General features: G+C 47.7%; 1 protein-coding gene across 1 annotated transcript; it reads right to left on the bottom strand.

Annotated features, from left to right (window-relative positions):
- Positions 1 to 1,092: 1,092 nt before the first annotated feature.
- RAMP2 (receptor activity modifying protein 2) lies at positions 1,093 to 13,447 on the bottom strand. The gene is made up of 4 exons (XM_081884486.1): positions 13,005 to 13,447; positions 6,268 to 6,390; positions 4,522 to 4,618; positions 1,093 to 2,555 (listed from the first exon to the last, which is right to left on the bottom strand). The coding sequence occupies exons 1-4, from the start codon at positions 13,051 to 13,053 to the stop codon at positions 2,303 to 2,305; spliced, it is 522 nt and encodes a 173-aa protein (XP_081740612.1). The 5' UTR covers positions 13,054 to 13,447; the 3' UTR covers positions 1,093 to 2,302.
- Positions 13,448 to 13,942: the final 495 nt, after the last annotated feature.

Raw genomic sequence — 13,942 nt, forward strand, 5'->3', positions numbered from 1 at the left:
TGAAGGGAGAAAACTTCCTGGTTTACTTTGTCAACTTTGTGTGTGTGTGTGTGTGTGTGTGTATAGATAGACAGATGGACACAAAGAGAGACAGACAGACAGACAGACAGATGATAAATAGAGTCCACAACATACACATGTTTAATGTGTACATTCAGTTGTACACACTTGACAAAAAATAAAAAAGAGGGTGGGCATCATGGGGAAAAAAGACTTCAGCCATCCCACCTGCCGTTGAATCCAATGTGTTGTGACGATATGCGGTTTTGTGGATTGACTTCTGCATGAAATAAGACAATTTCACAAAACCAATACAGTGGTACGTCAGGTTAAGTACTTAATTCGTTCCGGAGGTCTGTTCTTAACCTGAAACTGTTCTTAACCTGGAGCACCACTTTAGCTAATGGGGCCTCCTGCTGCCGGCACGCCGCCAGAGCACGATTTCTGTTCTCATCCTGAAGCAAAGTTCCTAACCCGAGGTACTATTTCTGGGTTAGTGGAGTCTGTAACCGGAATCGTATGTAACCTGAAGCGTATGTAACCTGAGGTACCACTGTACAACTGAAATAACTGAGGAGAGATAAAGGAAAGTACGCAGTCGAAAATGGAATTTAGGAACCACAATGGGGTGATTGGAAGTCATGTTGGAATTAGTTATGTATGAATCTGAATCTTCTTTTTTTTGTAATATGGATCGATTTCGGATTGTTTTCGTTGACTTGTTTTGTTTTTAAAATCAAGAAAGCATAAAAAAGACTGTATGTGATTTTGGCTTTAGGCGCGCAAAGGCAAATTTATGGGAGCGTGACCAGTGGCGTAGCGTGGGTTGTCAGCACCCGGGGCAAGGCAAGTAATTTGCGCCCCCTAACCCATGGATTTGCGCCCCCTAACCCGTGGATTTGTGCCCCCTAACCCTAATCCCCAGATGTTGCACCCGGTGCTGCCGGCCCCCCCTGCACCCCCCACGCTACGCCACTGAGTGCAACTGGTTTGGTCGCACTGAGCACAGAGCCTTGCGGCTGCTGTAGAAATGCTGCAACGGTGTCGATCTAATAAATAAGGGAGGGAGAAGAAGGACCCTGAACCCATATCTTGTATGTAAATACACAACTTTATTGGTTTATGGCATCAATAGAAACTTCATTCACTTCGAGAGCAGCAGAGGGGAGGAGGCTGTATGGAGCTTTGCTACGTAAAAGGAGGAGGCCTAACTTGGTCTGCTCGCATCTATTGTATAATCTTTTAACTCTCATGGTTTATCACAGAATTGTAGAGTTGGGACCCCAAGGGTCATCTAGTCCAACCCCCTGAAATGCAGAATCACAGCTAAAGGATTCCCAGCAGATGACCAGAGAAAACCATCTGGAAACCAATTCTGTCAAGCACCTAGGACATTCTCACTGAAGATTTTCAGCAGTAGGCACTACAATTCCCAGAAGCTAAGACAGTTAGGCCCCATTTAAAATCCCGAAGCTTATCTGTTAGGGTTGGTGGGCAAAGACATAACACATATGGAAAAAAAAATAAATATTTTTATATGCAACAACAGCTGCCAGGGTAGTGATTGCTACTAAATGGGAAACTCAGGACATACCAACAAAGGAAGAGTGGATTTGTAAATTAAGTGAGTATACAGAATGGGCAAAATTAACATCAGTTATAAGATATCAATCAAATCAGACGTTAAGAATGGAGTGGAAGTATTTCGAAAGTTATATGTCAAAATATTGTTCTAAAAATGACGTGTTAATAGGCTTAGAATAAAAAATGTAAGCAATAACAAAACAAATAAAGAAAGGAGGAAAAATCAGAATTTAACAAAAATAATTTATTACAGAATGCAAGGAAGAAAGGTAGAAAGAAGTATAAAGAAGTCGAATTGCTGTGGGGGAAAGAAGAGGGTGGGTGGGTGGTGTATAATTATGCAGCTGTTGTAATTTAGATATTATATTTTATGTGAGGGAATCATTGGGGATTTTGATTATTATGTATATATGTTAAGTTTCAATAAAGATCTGGGGGGAAAAGAGCTGCTTATGTCAGCTGCAGACGTGCAGTGGGCGTTTGCTTCAATGACGAAAGGTTCAGGGGTTTTCCCTTCTGTGCCTCCTCCCGTTAGTAACAACTCATAAAATGCCCCAATACTTTCCCTGTTCAAAGTCTCCAGATTCAGCCTGGCTCATCCCAGGGTGTGGTGTCAGAGTAGAAGGGCCCGATCCCATGGGAAGCAAGGGAGGAGGATCGTTGACGGCGTTGCAAGCCGCTGGACCACAGGGACCCCGGCTACTCGAAGGCTGGGGACTCAGAATTTCATTTCGCCATCCTTGCTCTTCAGAACAACCAGGGTTACCAAGAAAGGGATGAGGCAGATCGGGGTGATGATCAGGGGCAGCAAAATGTCATCCGGGGGGTCCTGCAGGGCGTGGCGCACGCTGCAGTTGAGGAAGTACATCCTGTGGCCATAGGTGATGTAGTTGTGAGCCAAGGTGTTGGGGTAACCGTACTTCAGGCGTTCTGCCCATTTCTCCAGGCACTCCCGCAATTCATTGTATGGCCTGTGGAGTTGATCAACAGAGGGAGGAATTCAGGTATTGGAGCATTAGATAGAGTAGAAACTGGGGGAAGCTGGCTCTTAACCCTCAGAAAAAAACCTTGCACTATAACCTTTCTAAACTTGCAGTGTTTCCCAACCTTGGGTCTCCAGCTGCTGTTGGACTACAATTCCCATCATCCCTGACCATTGGTCTTGCTAGCAAGGGATGATGGGAGTTGTAGTCCAAAAACAGCTGGAGAACCAAGGTTGGGAAACACTGTTAAATCTAAATGTGGTGCTGTGGGTTAAACCACAGAGCCTAGGATTTGCCGATTAGAAGGTTGGCAGTTCGAATCCCCATGACGGGGTGAGCTCCCATTGCTCGGTCCCTGCTCCTGCCAACCTAGCAGTTCGAAAGCACGTCAAAGTCCAAGTAGATAAATAGGTACCACTCCGGCGGGAAGGTAAACGGCGTTTCCATGCGCTGCTCTGGTTCGCCAGAAGCGGCTTAGTCTTGCTGGCCACATGACCCGGAAGCTGTACGTTGGCTCCCTCGGCCAATAAAGCGAGGTGAGCGCTGCAACCCCAGAGTCGGCCACAACTGGACCCAATGGTCAGGGGTCCCTTTACCTTTACAACCTTTCTAAGTGGCTATTAAAATGTCTGCCTTCACAGGTGGAAGGGCCCTGTGTGAAAGGCGGGGAAAGGGAGACCTCACAGGTGAGAGGCTGTGAGGAGGAGAAGGATCCCAGGTGAGAGCTGTTTCTGCATGGGATAAAAGTTAAGATGCCGCAGTGAGAGAGGACTGGTGTAGTTTCTCTTTTCTTCTTCGTTTAGTTCCCTTTCTATTATTTCTTGTAGATTAGTCTGTTTTTCTCTTATTGTGTCGTGAAAATCTCAATAAAAGTATACCTGAAGGAGCGTCTTCACCCCCATTGTTCAGCCTGGACACTGAGGTCCAGCGCCGAGGGCCTTCTGGCGGTTCCCTCGCTGCGAGAAGCAAAGCTACAAAGAACCAGGCTGAGGGCCTTCTCGGTAGTGGCGCCCGCCCTGTGGAACGCCCTCCCACCAGATGTCAAAGAGAAAAACAACTACCAGACTTTTAGAAGATATCTGAAGGCAGCCCTGTTTAAGGAATTTTTTAATGTTTGGTGTTGTTGCTTTTTTATTACTGTTACTGATGTTCTGTTGGGAGCCACCCAAAGTGGCTAGGGAAATACAACCAGATGGGTGGGGTATTATTATTAATAATAATAATAGTTGTTAAAAACTTCTTAGTAAAATGTCTGCCCACATTTCTCACCAGCTTCCCTGCTGTAGAAACCTTGCGCATTGCAAAAGGATTTTGAGCCACATTCTGCATTTGGTGTGGTCATGTGTCTGACTTCACAGGGGTCAGTCATCTATTAGAAGGGCTGCCCTCTTTTTGAATGAGTTCTCTTGCTGAAGACCTGTCATGTGGCCAGCATGACTAAACTGCTTTTGGCGCAACGGGACACTGTGACGGAAACCAGAGTGCACGGAAACGCCGTTTACCTTCCCGCCAAAGCGGTACCTATTTATCTACTTGCACTGGCATGCTTTCGAACTGCTAGGTTGGCAGGAGCTGGGGCAGAGCAATGGGAGCTCAGCCCGTTGTGGGAATTGAAACAGCCAACCTTCTGATCAGCAAGCCCAAGAGGCTCAGTGATTTAGACTACAGTCTGAATAGCATCCCTATTATTATTATTATTATTATTATTATTATTATTATTATTATTGCTGTTCAGATAAACAGCATGTAACATTTGATTTTGGCCTTAAGACTGTTATCGATACATCTCAGAATTTCTTTATGAATTGTGGCAGAGTCAACATCTGAACGTCGTAAGTCCAGAATTTCATATTCCTTATTTGTCCCCCAAAAGAAACTGGCACAACCTTTGTTTACCACACGTGATGTCTCTCAACCACCCCTTACACAGTGGAAAAGCTCAGTTCTTCATTACCTTCTAATGACCATCCACTCACACCAGTGCTCCTCTGTGATGTTGGCCATCTGCTTCTCAAAGTCTCTCCAGCAATCTGCCACGAGGATACTGTAAACTGGGGGGGGGGGGGAGGGAGAGCAAAGCATAATGAGTAGTGCCCTTTGTGTGTGTGTGACACAACATGGTCAGGGTAGCGGTGGAGGAAGCAGGGGTCTGGCTGGGTCGTGTGATACTGAAATCCAATGGTGGAAAGGAGGAATTGTGAAGAAATCTGCACATGGGCCAACAAGTGAGAATATAACCAACATTCTGCCTTCTGAGGTACATGCCACAGGCAAGGAGGACGCCCCCATCTCAGATCTGACCTCAAAAAAAACAGGCAGTCATTTGTTTATCTATCAAATCAAATCAAGGTAAAGGTAAAGGGACCCCTGACCATTAGGTCCAGTCGTGACCGACTCTGGGGTTGCAGCGCTCATCTTGCTTTATTGGCCAAGGGAGCCGGCGTACAGCTTCTGGGTCATGTGGCCAGCATGACTAAGCCGCTTCTGGCAAACCAGAGCAGCGCCCGGAAATACCGTTTACCTTCCCGCCGGAGCGGTACCTATTTATGTACTTGCACTTTGATGTGCTTTTGAACTGCTAGGTTGGCAGGAGCAGCGTCTGAGCAACGGGAGCTCACCCCGTCACAGGGATTCGAACCGCCGACCTTCTGATCGGCAAGTCCTGGGCTCTGTGGTTTAACCCACAGTGCCACCCGCGTCCTCATCAAATCAAATAGCACAGCAATTATTCAGGACAGCACTGAGTCAACATTTTCACTTGTCTCTTCTCAAAGTGGCTCGCAATGGCAGGTGTATTGAAACAGTTATGGCTGCAGGGTTTCCCAAAGCGAATCGCAGGTTTTGGGGTGCCAACTTGAATAAAATATTGGGGGGCAGGTAAGCCGCACCCCGTGTAATCAGTCACAAGATGTAGCACGCACACACCATTTGAATGGGAATGCCCACAGACTTGGGGGGCGCAAGCCCCCTCAAATATTTTATGGAGGGCAAAGGGACCTCAGTCTATAGGATTTGGCTGCTATGCACAGGTTCGTTCAATGGGAACCACTGGAAAAAAAGGTGAAGTTCCAAATTTTTTACTGCAAACTGGGACCATTGTTTCAGGTTGGAGTAGTTCTGGGGAATGTAGGGGCCCTGAGAAAGAGTGGATCAGGGCCAGCCCAAGACATTTTGGCGCCTGAGGTGAATGTAAAATGCCACCTCCCTCCCTGCCGTTGATTCAGAGGTGAGTGAACATATGCATCAGGAGCAAAGGGGGAATAAAGATCTACATTGGGGTGTGCTGACCCTGTGAATCCTGCCGCCTGAGGCGGTTGCCTCATCTTGTCTCATATGTGGGCCGGCCCTGTTTTGGTGCACCAAACAATGTTTCCTGCTTTGAGATGTAAATGGCCACGTTTGTACTTTGGGGATACTCTTGGATTGGTGCTGAAAGCAGAGGTGACCTCAGCAGCTCATTTTCAAAGTTAGGCCAGAAGTAGGGAACCTGTGGCCTTCCAGATGTTGTTGGACGCCAGTTCCTACAAGCCCCAGTTTCCCACAACTGGAGGGGTGGAGATGGTCACCCACCTCAGGAAAGGCCTTTCTCAGACAAGCATCCTCATAACAAAGGGCATGTCATGGTGTGTCTAGAGGGAAGAAAAGGCGGTCTGTACATATTCAGAGGCATCAGAATTTCTGGGCTTTGCTATCATCTCACCATCGTCCAAGCTCAGCTTCATTTCGGGGCCCAGAAATGTAGAGTTTGGTCTTCCTTCGAGAGAGACGCTGGCATTGCCAGGAGCTTCTGTGGTGCCATTATGAGCATCCAGCCTGATGGCCACTGCAGGTGAGACAGAGAGAGCAGAAGGAATGCAAGAAGAGTGGGGACAAGTGGATATTTTGGAACAGTCCCTCTGGAACCGTTGAGGGAACGGAATTGGGTTCAGGACAAACATGTCTGGTATTCCAGCACGCAGGCCAGCCATTTGGAGCACAGCATTGGCAAGGTGGGAAATCTGCTCCACTTCCCAGTGGGGAGGAGTTGCGGAGGACCGTGTGGCCACCCACTCCCCACTGGGGGCGGGGGATCCCGGCCACGTCAGAGCCCGGCCAGCCAACCCACTGGCCGGGGGGGCGTGGCCGGGGCCGTTTAAACAGAGGAGCGAGTCAGAGGACTTCCTCTTTGGCTCGCTTCCTCAATCACCTGCCTTCCCTCCCTATTTTGCAGGTTAGGCACTGGCCTTGCTATGGACCTCAGTTAGTCGCCTTGGTTGTCCAAGGGGCCTGGTAGGAATTTTTCCACTTGGCAAATTGGCACTGGCCACTTGGTTTTTGCCTACCTTGTAGCAATCGTCACCACTTTGTTAGGGTTGCGGTTAGGCATTGTTTGACCTTGTGTGGGGGAGGGGAGGTGTGGCCATCACCTGCCCCGCCATGCTTAAGGGTATTCCGCTAAAGGAACCCGGGGGTGTTGATCTAGTCTGAAGCCCGGCTGGGGGGCTAAGGCCTTGATACGACCCCGACGGGAACGCCAGGGGGAGCTTGAGTTGGTACACATCGACAGGGCTCCCCCTACTGGTGGCTTACCCTTACCAGACTTCCTGCACAATGGGCAAGAGTCAGATATAGTCAGGTCCAATCAATGCCTAAGCCAATACTGCTCACATTCTGTAATTTCAATAAAGTTGTGGTCAAAATTTGCTCAATAACATAAACCTAATATCCGTGCCCTTGTGTGAGTTATTTCCAACGAGGGGGGGGGCTGCGGGGTCTCAACACGCAAAGAGTTAAGCACTCCTTCCTGCCTTCTAAATGTCCCTTTCCTGAAGCTCTCCCTCCCCCAATGAACATGTACTTAGCCAATGCTTTGTAGCCTGCTAGAACAGGAAGGTTTCCTCCTTCACTTACTTCCTCTGGAGTTTAAGAAACTGCTACAGCCAGGGACAGGGCATTGTGTACAAAAATCAATGTGAACTGTGGCGACTCTGCAAATGAGTTGTGTTTACACTGGGCCATGTCTACCATTATGAGATTTTTGAAATATCAATATATAGTTGTGAGTTTGTTTGCAGGGGGGTGGGTGTCAGGCTATATTCCTGAGTCCCTCCAAATTCCTGGATCCAGCAACAGAGACACTCTCTCTCTCTATCTATCTATCTATCTATCTATCTATCTAATAAAGTAATAATCATAAATAAATAAGAATAAAAATGCACACCCCACCACCGAGGCCATTCCATTGTAACTATCCAAACTCCCAAAATTTTAACACCTCTTGCGATGGTTTGACCCCTTTCCATTTTAACAGTACAGATTCTACAAACACCTTCCATATCTCCTCGAAATCATTTGTCCTGTATATTCCCCGTCTTACCTTAATGGCACGTGTTAATTTGTCATTAATAGCTATCTCCAACACCTCTTTATACCATTCTTCCATTTTATATTCTGCTTGCCCCTTCCACTTCCTAGCTATCATAATTAGTGCAGCTGTCAATAAATTTGTGAGCAAGTCTTTCATAGCCTGCGAACCTTCCACCCCATTGTAAATTGTTAATAATGCAACCTCTGGACAAGAGAGGCTCTCCTCACAGTCATTGGTTCAAACCCCACGTTGGGCAAAATATTCCTGCATTGCAGGCAGTTGGACATAGATCAGGGATGTCCAACATGTCGATTGCAATCTACTGGTAGAGCCCAGCAAGGTTTTGGTAGATCGCGGTCAATCTCTGGCTCCCTTTCCTTCGTGTTGCTAAAACTGACTCCTGCCCTGCCCCCTGGCTTTGCCCTCCATTGTTGTTTGATCTCTGGAAGGGAAGATAAAGCTGTGCTGCTGTTTTCATCCACAGCAATCTTTTTATGAGTGATTTTACTCCTGTGTCCCTTGCCTTTAACATCCCTTAAAAAAGCGCAACAACCTTGAGCTGCCCCTCCCAAAAGGGGCTTTTCTCCTCCCTAAAAACAAGCTCAACAACTTTGAGCTGAACTCCCGAAAAACAGGGGTAGATCACTGCTGAAAGTAGATCGCAGCCTCCTGGGAGGAGGATGTAGGATAATATGAGATTGGTGATAGATGCCATAGAATATTTAGACATGAACCCAGGGGAAGCGGCAGCCTTCATCTTAATTGATGCCAAAAAGGCTTTTGATAATGTCTCATGGAAATTTCTGGGAGTTGGCCACCCCTGACATAGATGATCCTTGTAGCCCCTTCCAACTCTACAATTCTATAATTACTTTTGATACCATTGTTAATGTCCCTAAGTCATAGGTATAAGAAAGGAAGCTGCTCTGTGCCAGAGGGCAAATGGGTGGGCCCCCTCGTTCACCCGGCTGGTAGTGAGAAGAATAAAGGCCAGAGCAGGGATGGAAGCAGGCTTCTGGCAGAAGCCAGAGAGTGAGAGCCAGGCCTGATTTCTGCTTGAATCCAAGGCTGTGGCTAAGGGGGAAGCAAGACCCTCTGGGGTGTTAATGCTGTGAGCTCTCCATCATAGGCTCAGGTTGTATAGATGTGCAAATAAACCATATATCAGAAAGACACTGCAGTCTCCGCTGTCCCTCATTCCAAGGAATCCGAGACCTGGGTAAGTGCTTCAAACCCCTGGGGTCTTGCACCTATTGGGCTGATATGCAACAATATAAATGCTTTTAAATAAACGAATTTCTAGCTGCCACATTTGAGACTGTAGCTGTGTACACACAATATCTTTATTGGACATTCAAAGCACCTTTTTTGCCCCTTGAGGAATTCTGGGACCTGTAGTTTGTTCAGGGGTTTCAGGGATCACAGTGCCCAGAATTCTTTGAGGGAAAGACTGTGGTGTGAATGCCCTTTAAAGGCATAGTACGTACGAAGCCTGGAACGACATTTTCTCGACTGGGTTCTGTTTGGGCTGTGAGCGTACTTGCGTTTCCTTGTGACGTATAGCTGGAATCACTTTCTTGTGCCATTCCGGGCAGATTTGCTCGATAGTCACTTTTTCTGCAACGCACCTCTTTCTGTATTCCGCCTGCGCTTTGCTTGTGGCACGCTGTAGTTTGGATCATGTGAGTTGATCTCTGAGAGGAATCGGGTGGGCGGCCATACCTGGCCAAAGAAGGGATCTGGCCCCTTCAGCGCTGTAATTCTAGGAATGTTCAGTGCCCACCTGAAGCTGAACTGGCTTGCAACAGGCAGACAAAACCCCCGTCAGGAATGCCCTCATGAAGGCACTTGAAGGAAGCCTGCATGGTGTAGTGGTTAGAGCTGTTGATTAAGGACTGGGAAGATCCAGGTCTCCACTCAATCATAATACGCACTGGGTGGCATTGGGCCACTCACAATGTTTCAGTCTAATCTACCTCACAGGGTTGTTATGAGTTGGGCTGGGCGATAATCTGGTTTTCAACATCGGAATATATCACCAGCTAAACTGCGTGATACAGTGGTACCTCTGGTTAAGTACTTAATTCGTTCCGGAGGTCCGTTCTTAACCTGAAACCGTTCTTAACCTGAGGTACCACTTTAGCTAATGGGGACTCCTTCCACCACCACACCACAGCCACACAATTTTTGTTCTCATCCTGAGGTAAAGTTCTTAACCCGAGGTACTACTTCCAGGTTTGCAGAGTCTCTAACCCAAAATGTTCATAACCTGAGGGGTTTGTAACCTGAGGTACCACTGTATACAGTCATACCTCATGTTACGTTTGCTTCAAGTTGCGCGCTTTCAGGTTGTGTCCCATGGCAACCTGGAAGTACCGGAAAGGGTTACTTCCGGGTTTCACCACTCGCGCATGCGCAGACGCGCAAAATGACATCACGCGCATGCGCAGAAGTGGTGAATCGCGACCTGTGCATGCGCAGACATGGGTTGCATTCATTTCAGGTTGTGAATGGGCCTCCAGAACGGATCCCATTTGCAACCAGAGGTACCACTGTACTGTTATATTACAATGTCTAAAATAAGGGTGGAGCTATGTAGAGGCAGGGTGGAGCTATGTAGAACTGGATATGGAACAACTGATTGGTTCAAAATTGGGAAAGGAGTACGACAAGGATGTATTTTGTCTCCCTGCTTATTTAACTTATATGCAGAATTCATCATGCGAAAGGCTGGGCTGGATGAATCCCTAGCCGGAATTAAGATTGCCGGAAGAAATATCAACAACCTCAGATATGCAGATGACACAACCTTGATGGCAGAAAGTGAGGAGGAATTAAAGAACCTTTTAATGAGGGTGAAAGAGGAGAGCGCAAAATATGGTCTGAAGCTCAACATCAAAAAAACGAAGATCATGGCCACTGGTCCCATCACCTCCTGGCAAATAGAAGGGGAAGAAATGGAGGTAGTGAGAGATTTCACTTTCTTGGGCTCAATGATCACTGCAGATGGTGACAGCAGCCACGAAATTAAAAGACGCCTGCTTCTTGGGAGAAGGGCAATGACAGGCCTAGACAGCATCTTGAGAAGTAGAGACATCACCTTGCCAACAAAGGTTCGTATAGTTAAAGCTATGGTTTTCCCAGTAGTGATGTATGGAAGTGAGAGCTGGACCATAAAGAAGGCTGATCGCCGAAGAATTGATGCTTTTGAATTCTGGTGCTGGAGGAGACTCTTGAGAGTCCCATGGACTGCAAGAAGATCAAACCTCTCCATACTGAAGGAAATCAACCCTGAGTGCTCACTGGAAGGACAGATTGTGAAGCTGAGGCTCCAGTACTTTGGCCACCTCATGAGAAGAGAAGACTCCCTGGAGAAGACCCTGATGTTGGGAAAGATGGAGGGCACAAGGAGAAGGGGGCGACAGAGGACGAGATGGTTGGATAGTGTTTTCGAGGTTACCAGCATGAGTTTGACCAAGCTGCGGGAGGCAGTGGAGGACAGAGGTGCCTGGCGTTCTCTGGTCCATGGGGTCACGAAGAGTCGGACACGACTAAACGACTAAACAACATGTAGAGGCATTGGCTGGCTTCGCGGTTTCCCCCGCATTGTGACATTTGCATGGTGCGTGCACACACACATACACACACACAAAATCATGATTCACAATATATTGCCAGGCCAAAAATTATGAAGCCAATATCATGATATGGACTTGAAACCGATTTGGGGCGATATATCAATATATCCCCCAGTCCTAGTTATCAATATATTGGGACGCGGGTGGCGCTGTGGGTAAAACCTCAGTGCCTAGGACTTGCCGGTCGTCAGGTCAGCGGTTCGAATCCCCGTGGCGGGGTGCGCTCTGTTCCGCCCCGTTGCTCGGTCCCAACCTAGCAGTTCGAAAGCACCCCCGGGTGCAAGTAGATAAATAGGGACCGCTTACTAGCGGGAAGGTAAGTGGCGTTTCCGTGTGCTGCGCTGGCTCACCAGATGCAGCTTGTCACGCTGGCCACGTGACCCAGAAGTGTCTTCGGACAGCGCTGGCCCCCGGCCTCTTAAGAGAGATGGGCGTGCAACCCCAGAGTCGGACTCGACTGGCCCGTATGGGCAGGGGTACCTTTACCTTTACTTTACCTTATCAATATATCCCCCAGTCCTAGTTATGAGGCTGAGATGCAGGGAGAGAGGACAACCATGCACATTGCCTCCAGCTTCCTGGAGGAAAGGCAAGATATAAATGTAAGAAATAATAAATCCCTAGAGGTGAGATAGCCCTGCAAAAACAGTTCACCACAGGAGTGCTGTTTCCCTAGAGAAGTCGCTGTAAGCCACAACTTGGAAAACGGAGGAAGTCGCCCAAATATTTAATAACACAGAAAGAAATTGCCTCTTGCCTCAGAGAAGATCAGAGGGGCAAATTCTCCCAAAGCTCCTGTACCTGAAAGTGGCTGGGCTGAGTATTTGGGGAGTCAGAAATGCCAGCAAGGCTGGAGTGAGAGGGGAAGAAAATGACAGTGGGGGTTATGTAGACCCAGTGCTTTTTTTTCTTCTTAAAAAAAATGTTTAGGGGTACTCTCATTTTCCTACTCATATTTAAATACTGCCCCTCAATGAGGCCAAACTTAGATTTACAAAATGTTTAGGGGTATGTGTACCCCTGTGTCTCCCCCAGAAAAAAAGCGCTGCCTAGATCTCTGGGACATAATATTACTTTTGACTAGCCCTACTGAGACTGTGATGAACCTGGCCAGAAAAAGCACTGGAAGACAGAATGAAAGCAGGATAAATAATGCCTGAGAAACAAGGGTGAGTCTGTGTCTACGCAGAGAGTCCAGAAGCTACCTCAGAGCCGGCACAAGAGCTAAGAAATCGAATTCAGACAAAAAGCAGGATCTGAGACAAAGACTCTGAGAACTCTAGCTGACCTGCGGAGACTCTCAGAAGGGATACCCATCTCTCTACGGCAGACAACCTGTTGAGGATGGAGATTATCTCTGTTCTCCACAGCTCTGAGAACCCAAGCCCCTCTCGGCTGCTGAGCAGAAGCTTTCTGCTTCCCACCCGACGGCCACCCTGAAGCGCTACTCACCTGTAAAGACCACCAGGAGCAGCAGCAAGGGCAGACACCGGCCATCCATCTTGGTACGCCTTGCCACTCTCAGCACAGCTGCCTGTTTCCTCCTGACCAGCTTGAGATTTGAATCGGAATAACAGGAAGCGCCTCCTTTCCTCTGACAGGGCTGGTGGTTGAGAGTGCAGCCGACATGTGAAAAATGAGATCCAGGAGCAAGCCTGGTTCCCAGGGGCTTTGCTTCAGTGAGGCTCAGCTCTCCTCCCTTACTCCCACACCCATTTGGAGGCACCGGGACCCCTGTAACCTCGGGGCAGCCACCTCGGGTCACCCTGCCTGGCAGCAGAGGAACGTTCTCCTCCGCAGCCCTTCCAACTTTTACAAGGCCCAGCCGGCCTTTGGATTGGCAATTTCCGAGTCGTTTCTGTCTGCCGGGTTGTGAAATCAAAGAGGCAGCTTGAAATGGGTAGCCAGGGCAGAGGGAAGAGAGGGGAACGCCTCTGGAAGCAAGACGCTGGCTCTCTCTCTGTGTGTCTCCCGCGTGCAAAATCAGACAGGGGACAAGCAGGCCCGGGGGCAACTCTGCACATCTGTGCAACTCATCTGACTCACGCTTGGACGAGGGTTTGAAAGACGACAGGAACCAACGCAATGCACAAAGTTGCTTCAAAGTATAGCGACAGGGAAGATTATGGAAAGGGGGAAAGGGATACTGCAAGTTTATTTTTTTTTATTAAATGCTTTATTGGTTTTAAAAACAAAACAAATGCAAAACAATACACAACAATCAACAAAAGGCCATCCAATAACAACACTTGTTACAAAAAGGAGAAATGATTGAGTTCACACATCACGAATTCTAACATAACTTCCAATCCCCCCATTGTGATTTCTAAATTACATAACAACTGTGCACTAAACTTTATCTATCCTAGGTTGTTCGATTGTGTTAATTT

The sequence above is a fragment of the Podarcis melisellensis genome (genome assembly GCF_964234715.1).
Source record: "Podarcis melisellensis genome assembly, chromosome: 13".
In the NCBI taxonomy this organism is placed as follows: Eukaryota; Metazoa; Chordata; class Lepidosauria; order Squamata; family Lacertidae; genus Podarcis; species Podarcis melisellensis.

Excerpts from the sequence above, each read along its gene's own strand:
- RAMP2 (XM_081884486.1), bottom strand. The coding sequence starts at position 13,053 with ATGGATGGCCGGTGTCTGCCCTTGCTGCTGCTCCTGGTGGTCTTTACA. Across the intron at positions 6,391-13,004 it reads GCTCCTGGTGGTCTTTACAG|TGGCCATCAGGCTGGATGCT; the intron begins GTGAGTAGCGCT and ends TCTCACCTGCAG. Across the intron at positions 4,619-6,267 it reads GAAGCTGAGCTTGGACGATG|TTTACAGTATCCTCGTGGCA; the intron begins GTGAGATGATAG and ends CCCCCCCCCCAG.